General features: G+C 34.3%; 1 protein-coding gene across 1 annotated transcript in view; it reads right to left on the minus strand.

The window, feature by feature from the left end:
- Positions 1-12,658, minus strand: part of kermit (PDZ domain-containing protein GIPC-like protein kermit) — a 122,488-nt gene that overhangs the window by 19,419 nt on the left and 90,411 nt on the right. The window contains exons 2-3 of the mRNA XM_035361308.2: positions 6,432-6,662; positions 2,264-2,402 (exon numbers count right to left, since the gene is read on the minus strand). Coding sequence (XP_035217199.1) covers positions 2,264-2,402; positions 6,432-6,662 — 370 coding nt within the window. The remainder of the gene's footprint in view (positions 1-2,263; positions 2,403-6,431; positions 6,663-12,658) is intronic.

The raw sequence follows: 12,658 nt of genomic DNA on the forward strand, positions 1-12,658 counted from the left end.
GTTATACTACAACAAAACAGCAATATATGTATGGATTTTTCCAAATTTCTTCAATTAAATCGGCTTCTATTTTCACCGTTCAGGATCTCACAGTTGCAGCCATCGCAATATTGAAAATTACCCGTGATCCTTCAGAAGTAGAACTTTAGTCTGATTGGTTGATCTCTACGTGGAACATAGCTGCAAACGAAATATTTTCGGAAAAGTTTCAAAATGTTCCTCCTAGCCGGGACATCTCTTCCTCGACTGGATGGAACATTTCTCGGAAACCTGCCGTTTAAACCAGTGCTGCTAGTATCTCGTTTCTCGGAAATGTTCCACCTAGCCGCGCGCGTCGCTAGATATAATAGAGCTTTTACTATCAAAGACAAACTCTCATAAACTACCTGCAAAGGTCACGTCGCATCTTGCTTTTCTAATTATTGAAATTCATGCCAGCTTAATAGAAGAACCGACCAATCACAACGAAACAAACACGAATCGACATTTAGCTTATGATTTCCTGAGTAAACTGCACATGCACCTTCTATAATTATTTATGGATGATTTAAGGCCTACGTATGACAGACAGCAATAAGAATGGTCGCGATTAAAGTTACACGGAAGTAGAAATGAACATACCTAATTATATATTTTAATGTTTATATTGCTTTGCATTCTTATTGTAACGTACGTTTCTTTAATACTGTTATAGTTACAGGTAGTTTATCCATGAATACTTTTCATTCTTACTGTAATTGCGCCCTTCGGAAATTAAATTATTCGTATAATTTTTCCTATCTCGATTTTCGGAGGATAAAATTAGTTAAAAAAAAAAGGAAACTACGCGAAGAAATTCGGCAATTCTGTGCTAATAGTAAATGATGTTGCATTATAAATTCTTATGTTATGGTTATAATAAAAACTACAGAAGCCAACTCAGGTAGAAATAAAATCTATTTAGTTATGCATCACAGAAGTTTCTAATGTGTTATGTGCTGGAAGTTTGAGTTTATGATGAATATAAATAAAGCTGCCACAGTAGCAATATCTTGTGATATTTTTATGCACAGATTTATCCATGTCTAGTTCAGTGAACTACACTGTAATTTGAATTTTTAGTTCAAAATTTTAATTAAATCTGGAGTAAATGTTTGTATTTAATTGCAAAATTTCCTCAGAATAAACAAACTGTTTTAAAATTATTGGAATACTTGATAATTTTTTAACAATTTATCTTACTTATTCAATCTTGTAATACTGCTTTCCTTTTATGATACATATATACTATAAGCAGTTTTACGTAAAATAATTGTTATATCACTAGATAAATAGTTCTAAAATGTAGTCTATCCACTTTTCTCGAGTGGAATATGTGTAAAACTATTGCAATGTGATATTTGATTGAATAGTAGGATAACAAGGATTTATTGCTCAAACTGGAATCGAAGCCAGAACATAAAACCAAGATTCTGTTAAGAGATTCATTCGGCCCTGTTATTTTGTAAATTCTGAGGCCTTTAAGTAAGTCATCTTCCTCAAAAATAAAAATAAATTAGCCAAAATATGAGCCCTCCAATTCGCGGAGCCCAGGGCACAGTCCATGCTTTAAGACGGCATTGTGTGCAACTTAAGATAGCTTCAGTGGATCATGTAATCTGTCCCTATTAAACAAAAGGCTACAACGTTAACAACACATGAGAAAGCAATTTCTGCTTAAAGACATTATAAGGTATTTCTCCCGCCTTCCTAGCGTGCCTTCGTGGTGTAGTGGTTCTGCACGCTGGGCCGGTATTCCAGAGATCCGTGGTTCGATTCCCGGAGAAGGCGATTGCTCATTTTTCATCTTGCCTGCTTTCAAAAAGATCCTAGTGTCTCTACAGTGGCGCCCGAACTAAAAGGGTTGGGGATGATGACTTTCCACACCCAGGATTTGGCGATTGGGTCCCCTAAAAACCCCAGTCGCCCTTTAAAAGGAGGGTATATAATTTATTTCTCCCGCCTTCTTAGCGTGCTTTCATGGTGTAGTGGTTCTGCACGCTGGGCCGGTATTCCAGAGGTCCGTGGTTCGATTCTCGGCGAAGGCGATTGCTCATTTTTCATCTTGCCTTCTTTCAAGAAGATCCTAATGTCTCTACAACATGACAATGCAATTGAGGGAAAGCAGCGAAAGCAACAAAAAAATATGTAAACTTATACTTTAATTTCAAGTCTACTTTAATTTCGTGTAAAATATTTGCTTGAATTTCAAGAAAAGAATATAAAATATTTAAACTTTACTTACAGAAACCAGCTCTCAACGGTTCAATTAACCTGAGAGTGAAAACGTATCCCTTGGGTATGTCCTTCAGTTGTTTAGCAACTTCGAAGTGCCGACAGCCAACCATTGACACGTCATTAATTTTTTCAATATGATCACCAACCTAAAATAATAGCCAAAAAATGTTATTATATTTAAGCTTGCTTTAAATAGAAAGTTTTTCTTTCAAGTTAATTAAAGTAAATGTTTACATTTTAAAACAAATTTTCCTCTTGAGTTAATTTTACTATGGCGTATAAAGGTAAAAACGAAATTGAACATATTCACATTATTTTCTATAAAATTTTGTCTAGTTAGTTTCCCGAATTATAATTATAAGATTAATTATTCAGGGTTAAGAAAGCTTCCGGGATTTGCCGAAAGCACTGTACTACTTATTTATTTGAAAAGCATAATTTATTTTTTAAATGCTCATACATAGGTTGAAACTTTAATAGTGCCGGCACTGCTGTATATACACCATGAAAAGGAACTAGTGCTACTCACTTCACTTCATGTTAGTTCCGTACGAGTTTATTTTTCTCTTCCAATGTTAGATCTTGTGCTGTGACGATAAAAACAAAATCTCTTGTGAGTTGGCAATCTACGTAGCTAATGCTGTTCTTGGAGCAGGTTAGGTTATTTAAATATGCACATAATGATTACCTCCCTGATGGATGCCTTTCTAAGGGCAATCGGCTCGTATTCAAGTAATTGCATGAGGAAAACCACAAAAAACACCCACGCAGTGTCTGAATTAGGGCCAAAGTACCGGTGTTCAGCGGTCTTAAGCTCTCGGAGATGGCTATGATGCGACGTTCCTTAAACCATTTGTAGCGCTATGAGATAAAAGAGAGGCTTTATAAAGGAAGATCATTACGCTATATGAGACATCGGCCAGAAGTGTTGGCCTTGTATAAGCGCAATTGGGTGTCATCAGTGAAAGCAGTTTGAGTGAATAAAGGGTTCTTTACACCCCTATCTTGAACTTCTATTGCACTCAAAGACCTTCCTCATACAATCTTTTACTGCTCGTTAGTTTATGCTCCCAAAGAGATCGAGATTCTATAATGCTATACTCGTATTTTTTGTCTTATCTCTGTCATATATTTGTCACACAGTATCGCTCACTGAAAGCTTTTAGCCACCGTTTCAGCGTTCTGAAGTGCAATGCGGATTCTTCGCATGTCTTAGTGAGACTTTGACAATACCGTGCTTACAAATAACCAGGGGCGTAGCTAGAGGAGATCAAGAGGGGACATCTGTCCCCGGGCGCAGCATCTAGGGGGCGCCAAACTGATGTTATGAAATTTTAGAATTAAATATTTTCCATTCTTGGCAAGCAGTAGGGTTCCAAATCTTCAGTTGTCTCTGGGTCACTGAAAATCCTAGCTACGACTCTGCAAGTAACTGCAAGGACTTTGAATCTTTGGCTCCATTATCCGTCTTTCAAGAACATCCAAGCTGCATAACTTTGAACCACCAACTCACCCGAAATTCTATCCTTTTTATCACGACGTATATATATATATATATAGCATAGTGGAAGCCAAAACTAGAACTCCAATAAAACAAGTAACATCACCAAGAATCATCGCAGTCATAAAAAGCTCATCAAAACCCTAATGTGAAGATTGAAGTGATTTACATCTAACGACTCTGGTGGCGTTATCATAATGCATATCGTATCGTATCTCTTTGTGTGCGGTGGGAATGAAGTGACAATATTTTTTACATAATTCTCCCTTCATTCAGTAAGACAATGCTTAGGTGCATGTAGCGTAACCTGTGGCTTATTTGTTCTATCCATGGAGCAGAGGTATGCTCTGCCTTCCATCATATGCTTCCAATTTAAGCACCTATTCCGATGATTTGGTTTTAAGATTAACAACTATTACTTTTAGCACCTATTATCTAAAAATTGTTTTACTACCAGTTCATTGGCATTTGAAAGGAAATCCAAAATTTGTTCATGACTTTGAAGTTTATTAACGGGCTTCATTTAACAGATTTCATTCACGCGAGACTTGACTTCCATTTACGCGATGCATTTAATTTAACCGGTTTCGGTATACATTGCCTAGAATTTTTTTATGTTTCTTCAACAGAAGATGACAGAGATGCTGGATATTTTAAACGGGAAGCACTTTTTTAATCCAGTCTTGCAACGAAATATTACGAAAATTCTACTTTCTATAAAATCAACCTTAAATAATGAAAGTATGGGAAAATGTGACTAGTGGACTCGAACTGCAAAGAAAATATTGATCTTCTTCCATAAAAATATATCAAGTATAAATATCACAGAGCTATGTTGACACGCTTATATTATCATTTATTTGTTCGTGAACAGGGCGTTTTAAAACTAGTGGAAAACCAAGAGGTGGCAGGACATATCGAAACAAGCATTTATCACAGAATGTATGGTCGCACGTTAGGTGATTAAGATCTGAAGGGTGTTTTATTTTTCCCCACATATGCCGTCTTTCGCAACGCGGACGAAGATGTCCACCTTTTTCTTATTCGAATAGCCATTTATTTCAAGTCTCTAACGACAGTGCATAAACTTTAAACCTAATGATTTAGTTTCGAATATAGCTCGAAGCACGTCGAATTCGGCTCAATAAGGCCCACCAGCGGCCGAGCGGTAAAGTCGCTGAACATTGGTATTTCAGTCTGAGGTTCGAATCGCGCGAACGGGCTGGCTGCATGGGCGTTTTCGTGGTTTTCCCCATGTGTGACGTGTATACGAGCCAGTTTCCCTTAGAAAGTCCTCCACGAAAGGCATCCCTCCTCTTAGGCAGATAGCCCTAGTGTGCTTTGCCATAATTAAATACACACACACACACCTCCACGAAGGCATCCCGCTCCTTAGGCAGATAGCCCTAGTGTGCTTTGCCATAATTAAATAAACCAAACCAATCGGCTCAATAAAAATAAGTTCATGATGATACATAACGCAGTTAAGTCTGGAACTAAAGGTTTTTCGGAATAGATGACAGAGGAAGGATGTGAAGAAGAGTGACTAGTGCCTTCTTATCAAACGTTACTTGGTTGGCTTGAGCTTTAGAGCCATTATTTAATAAAGAAAATTGAATATAAAAGTCAACTGAAATGTAAAGTCCTACCACAACTAAGGAGCACTTACAAACAAAACAGTTAAAAACAACAAATCACAAATACCAAAGAAAAAGAATGCAAAGAGAACAAGAATGGGACATGCGAAAATCACTGTTTTTATATACAAGAGTTCACTAAGCGGTGATTATTTTTCTTGAATAGCTATTTCCGGGAGTAATTATTTTAATTAAACTGACTGAAATGAAAGGAAGCCTGAACGACATAACTGCAATTACTGCATTTATAAGTTTCACGTGATTAAACTTTTAATTGCATTATGCTGCCAGATAATGCATTAAAATGATCAAGGAATTAAATTTACGTTGCAAATAAATAAATAAATAAATATGGTGGTAATTTGTTTCATCCTTTGACATGTGCAAGAACATGAAACTAAGAGTTGAAACATACGCTACGCTGATCGACAACTTGGGCAATACCAGCACAGTATGAAATACACCATAACATACAGATGTTATTATAAACAGAAGTAAAGTTTATATATATATATATATATATATATATATATATATATAACGAATTTAAAATGTGAACAAAGCTATTAAGGACTCATTTAATTAAGCTATTAAGGACAAGATTAATATTGCTAAACTAAAATATAACTTATATTAGAATTATTAGCTTCTTAAACTGCAAACCCAGACGAGATGGTCTCTTTCTTCAGTCTTTGGTGTCACTGGCTTCTTTAACCATGCGGTAAAATGTAGATTCTGTATACTTAATGTACATCTTAAATTGAAATGCGTGCACAAAGTAAAAATCAGTTAACCCAAGCATGTCAGCATCAGTCCAACCATTGTATCATCATATTTACTGTCTATAAAATTGTAATGATTCCTGAATACTCTCTGTTGGCTTTCGTTTAATACTCTGATTGAATCGTAATCTTCTATTTTAATTATGCATGCGGAAACCTATATTACTAAATAATCTCCGAATCAATTTTATTTTATTTCAGAAGAAAGTGGGTTTTTTTTTTTTTTTTTTTTTTTTTTTTTTTTTTCTCTTTTACCTGTATGTATCCTAGTCCATGTATTAGGCTGCCTTCTTTCACTCGTTTTATAAAGGCATATCCAGCACCATTGTCTGTGATAGTAAGCCCCAATGCATCTTCATTCTTTGTGATTTCGACTTCTTTTGCTTGGCCTTTGCGATGTACAAAGATGAAATCATCCAAACCTATTTGACCTCCTAATAACTTTGACATATCCACTTTGTGGGTGTTCAAGGTACAGAAAAGGATCTGTCAAGTAAAAAGAAAAAAAAAAAAAATCATTAACATGCGCAGATAATCAGTACATATAATGTGAAATATATAATACATTGTATAAATTGTGTTATATAAACATGATTAATGCCAATCATGCGTAAGGCCCACCAGCGGCAAAGCGGTATAGTCGCTAAACATTGGTAGTTCTGGTCCGAGGTTCGAATCCCGCGAACGGGCTGGCTGCATGGGCGATTTCGTGTTTTTCCCCATGTGTAACGTGTATACGAGCCATTTTCCCTTCTTCTTCCGCGAAGATCTTCCGCGAAGACATCCCTCCCCTTAGGCAGATAGCCCTCGAGTGTTTTGCGGTAATCGAATAAACCAAAACCAACCAATCGTGCGTAGTACCCTTGGAATGATGAAAAGCTTGTAGAGACATTAGGATTTTTAGGAAGCAAGAGAGATTGAAAAATTAGCAACGCTTTCGCCGGGAATCGAACCACGGACCTGTGAAATACCGGCTCAGGAAATACCGCTACACCACGAAGGCACGCTAGGAAGACGGGAGAAATACCTTATATACTCCTCCTTCTAAAGGGCGACTGTGGTTTTTAGGCGACCCAATCGCCAAATCCTGGGTGTGGTGAGTCCTCATCCAACACCCTTTTGGTTCGGGCGCCACTGTAGAGACATTAGGATTTTTTTGGAAGCAAGGGAGATTGAAAAATTAGCAACGCCTATTCCGGGAATCGAACCACGGACCTCTGAAATACCGACTCAATGTGCTGACCACTGCACCAGGAAGGCGGGAGAAATACCTTATAAGCTATATCACTAATATCCAACAGTTTTAATAATACTTACTAAAACGAACTTGCTTTTTCACATCATATAATAATGCTGTCTCTGTATGAGAGCAGTGCGACTTTTGCACTTCCTTAGGAAAACTATTAATCTGGCAACATCATATTTGGAGGAACGTTCTCAGCATTTATGTATCTGACGTTTTCTCAAGGGGCTTCAAGTTTTCTTACTGTTTCTAAATCTTTCAAAATTTCAATTTAAAATTTTTATACTGTCTTCGAAAACGAAAACAGCAAGGTATGATCGAAGAGCAAAGAAAACTTCAAAATGGTGTTGTAAAAAAAAATTAAGTTAGAGAGCGACTGCATTCGAAATGAAATTGCAACTATTACACATTAGGAGGTAAAACACTGGAATTCTGTCAGGATAAATCAATTTTGTAACCAATTTTTTCCCTGCGTGAAACATAAAAGCAAAAAAAATAAAAAATTCTTTAGGCCCAATTGTCGCATTAACATGCTATAACTCATATTTATTTCCTAATAATTATCTTTTATATTAAAAAGCAAATAAAACTTTTCGCAGACCCAAGGATATTTTAAGTTACGTTGTAGTCATTAATAAATATCAAATTCTCTATGTGACCTTTCGTTCCTCTAAGTGACCTCCGTTTTTCTCCCATTCATATCATTTAAACGTAAGTCATTGTGAAGTGATAATAGTCGCTTCACTGAACAATGCTGACCTCTGCTGATCTTAGTGTTGTGACGTCCTGTTTAACTCAAATTTATCGGGCTACTCTGTGTGATCGGTTGAACGAAGGACATAGGACAGACAATAAGACTTCTTCAATTAAATCCTTATCGGTGACACCAGCAGCAAACATTCTTTTTCCAGTTCCTATAAATTAGTTTATTATGATCTAAGGCAATATAGTGTTCTCTTTTCTTCGCGGCGAGAGAGCCAGGAAAGCCTTTTGAAGTGATAATATTTCTATCGCGAGTGGTGAAATGAAAGTTCAGTGTAAAAGAGATACATTGATCTCTTTAACACTGAACTTTCATTATTAACATTAATTCCACTGCCTGTGACTAATATTTAAACATTTTGCAATCTCAGCTGAGATAAACTAAAGCATAAGCATTATCCGATAACACTAATGAACAAAAGAAAACAAGATTTTTTGGAGGAAAGGATGACAACTGATATTTAATAAGTACTTTTAGAACCTTTATTACGAATGTTTAAATATCTTCAATACGAACTTAAAATTCCACTTCAGATTGCTAAGTTGCTAGTTCCGACGTGTAGACAGAGAAGATATTTTAATAATCCACTTATGCAAAACGAATAGACAGATTTCAAACTTGCGAAGCAATAAACCATTTCTTTCATCTGTAATATACATCCCGATTTCAATAAAATGCAAGGTACATCAGGAGAAAATTATTAAAATTTATTCGTATTTTCAATTGTAAAAAAAAAAAAAAAAAAAAAAAAAAAATTATATGTAGCTAAATTTTAAGTTTAATATTTTTCCTTACACCAGGTTAATTACTTTGCTTTTTAATACTTACTTAAAATGGAATAATTGAGGTACTGTTTTCATTGTTAAAAATAAGTGTAAAGAAGTCTGTTTTACTTGATTAAAAAATTATAGAAATATTTATGCAAATTATAGCGGATAAATTGCAAGTAGTTCCTCTTTTCGAAGAAAAACGGTATATTCATTAGTTTAGTTCAACAAAAAGTACTGTTTATTCTCATTAAGAGTAAAAATGCGTAATTACATGAACATAATGCAATTACATGAAGTCAAAAAACTATGTGGTAATTTTATCGCTAAGTTACTCTATTATTCAAGTACAGCAAATCATAAGAATACACTATAAATTCAAGTTTGTTTTTAAAGAAAAAAAATCTATTTATTTAGTTCTGTTAAATATATGTTAAATATTTTGTGGGCAGATTTTGTTTATTCGAAAGGCAATGAAAAGCATTATTAGCATATTAAAAATAGTTAAAAAAAAAAAAAAACCCGCTTTTGCTCTTTTTAATATTCAGTTAAAAAGCAGACATCAGTCAAGCAAATAAATTTTAAATTCCGTATTTACTCTAAATAAGCAGTTTTCGAATTTAAGATCCTCTCTACATTTAAGGATAAATTTAAGGAAATAAAAGCATTGCCGAATACTTATTTGATCTTGCAGTAATTCTGAGAAAGAACATCTCAGTCACTCCCACCTTCCTTCAGAATTTTCTAAAAATGACGGCACCTTTAGCTGTGGCTCAAGAGGATTGTGAATAACACATTGTCATGCATATCAGTGACCAGTGTAAAAGATGGGCCTGAATTGAAATTGGTCACTTAGACGTGGCTATTGTAATTAGCGATAGCTATGGTAGCATATTACCGAACAAAGCGATAAAATATACAGGATTGTAATCAGCCAATAGTAGTAAACTAACAGGAAGACACAGATTAAAAGCAATCGAAGCAAAAACTTAGAAAACAAAATAATTGAACCAAACGTAAATTAATACAAAAGTAAAACAAAAATATCGATGAACGTTAAATAATAATTAACACGTTAAGTACACAAAAATATCGATGAACGTTAAATAATAATTAACACGTTAAGCACCAAAGCCTGTTTAATCTTCCTTTCCGTTTAGTCTACGACAGCCATTTTTACTGATATGCTGGCGGCCGGAGATCTGTGTTGAATTTGATAGGTGCATATGATTTTTTACATAATATATCGTCAGTGAATATTGTCAGTCGCCGATAAATGACGTTGTTCGTACGGAAAATATAGTGTCCCTGACATGGTGACTGACATGGCGCTCATAGTGTTAGTACATAATAAATAGTAGTTCGCGATTCCTTCGTCTTCGGAAGGAGCTGACGAAAGAATTATCAAGTGAGCTGTGTTTCTCAGTTATATTTGTAGCTTTGTGGTAGTCTTTTGAACCCACCAACTGCAAATTCACATTCCAGTGATTGGATCGGGACTAAAGCAAGCAGTCATTGCAAGGTTCGGTAATCTGCAATCCCGGAGAGCTACTTTTTTTTTTTACGATCGAATTCTGAGACGTGTTGGTATGAGTTTTTTCTTACGGGAAGCATAACTCGATATTCAGTATAAAAAAGGCACGAGTAAAAGCAGTTTCCGAATGAAAAATTTCCGTTTCAGGATGTCTTTTTTGTACAGTATTAAGATGCCATTGTTACTGTCTATAATTTGTACTTGCCGTGAAATGATATTTGCTCCATATCAGCGCATCAATTACTATACAACCTTATAACTTCAAAGATGCACTTTGTATGCAAATATTCGAAAACACTACAGCGAAAAAAAATTCAAAATTTCCAGAACATTTTTAATTTCATGAAATTTTCAACGTTCAGTAAATGGGGATTTATAATTAATTAGGTTATTCAAATAACAAAGACATGTACAAAACAAAAGCAACTTGCTTTAGAAGGAACTGTAAGAGAGCTGATTCATAACTACATTATACGTGAAATAAGATATTGAAAGAGACGATTATCAACCGAGATTATAAACTCGGTGGGGGAAGGAGAAATATAAATTTAGGCTAAGGTAATACTGATTTCCCCAATACAAGGTAATTATAAAATAAATACGATTCGTTTTGATTCTTGTAATGTTTTTGTTTTATAAAATTTTATACTTTTGAGAAACGTTATTAGACATTTATGGCTAAATTCTTAATATATTTCTCTCATTGTTTCAGTACTTTCTCACGTTTGAGTATTTCTCATTGTTTGTTTGAAATGAGGAGCCTGAAAGCATTAAATTAGAAACGTGTAAGGTTAATAGCATTAAATCATTGATATGTCAGGTGTTTTCACTTACTTTTGGTCTGTGTTAAAAAAAATTCTTGATAGTTGAATTATTTTAAAGCACGGTTTGGAAACAATTTTTAAATCAGATTCGTAACTTCTAAGTTTCTCGCTTTTTTAATTTTTTATAATAATGATATTTATTATAACCAAACAAAGTATGATAGTCTTTCCAAAGATTTGTAAAACGTGTTTGAATTTCCGAGTTTGTAGTAACTTGAGCTTTACAAATGTCTTCATATAATTCGAAGTCTTTCCCATTCAATTCCAGGTCTGGAATGGAAAAAGTGCCTATTAGAATCAGGTCAGAGGAAAGAAAAACTGAATTAAAAAACATTGCTCGTTGTTTAGCTTAAAATGACCTCACGTTTTAAGGTACGTGAGTAAAAGTTTTACTGCTCAGCAACTGCTCCTTGACCTAATTTTGGCCTCTATTAATTTAAATTAATTTGTTATCATGTTAAATTTCGAGTAAAAGGCTTTGAAATTAGCTTGAAAGCTTTAGGCACAAACTTAAAGCAAGAATTTTTCTTCTTGCGAATACTTTCGAGGTTATTTTTCGTAAGTTTTAAGGCTTTTGATTCTTTTTCGATCTGGGTTTCATATGCATTACCAACAGATGTGCCTTTCTATAGCTTTCTAAACATTACATATGTTTTAAGCAATCCTATCATACTTGAACGTGGCCAACAACAACTTATCATGCCACTCTACTGTTTGATGACGTCAGCGCTCTTGAAGTTACGTTTTCGTTATAAACAGTCCGATGTTAGTCGCGATTTCGGTACGTTGTTTGAAAATACTTTTAAAATTTCATTTTATGAAAAGTTATTTTAATCGGCCTAAATCCTATATTATGCTAAATGTCTAGATTTTATATGCCTGACACTATAACGTTTTAACCAAAAAACTATTAATATGCATTTAAATTTATTCAAAGAAATTACAGGTAAAAATTTTCAGCATATGCACTCATACAATTTTTATATATAATTTATAAAATTCAATGCGTATAATCTCGATTGTTATTAAATAATGTAAATGCACTGAAAGTTCTCACTGATTTTTTTTGCGACTTCGTTAAAAACAGAATAAATAAATAAATAAATAAAAGCATGAGTTTTTGTACTTAAGAGTTGTGGTGTAATTTAAATTTGCTACACTGACTTTACGTTACTGATTTTATATTTTAAAAACATAAAAACTTGAATCAACAAAAACAACTTAAACGACTTAACAACTTAAACCAATAAGAACAAATATACATTTATGCTGATTCTACGTAGGTATTATACTTGATTATTCAAATATTTAATAGACATATTTTTGTATAATAACTAAGCTGCTATTAATA

The sequence above is a fragment of the Stegodyphus dumicola genome, chromosome X1, assembly GCF_044657685.1.
Source record: "Stegodyphus dumicola isolate Sdum_Otavi_A_Nest chromosome X1, ASM4465768v1".
Lineage (NCBI taxonomy): Eukaryota > Metazoa > Arthropoda > Arachnida > Araneae > Eresidae > Stegodyphus > Stegodyphus dumicola.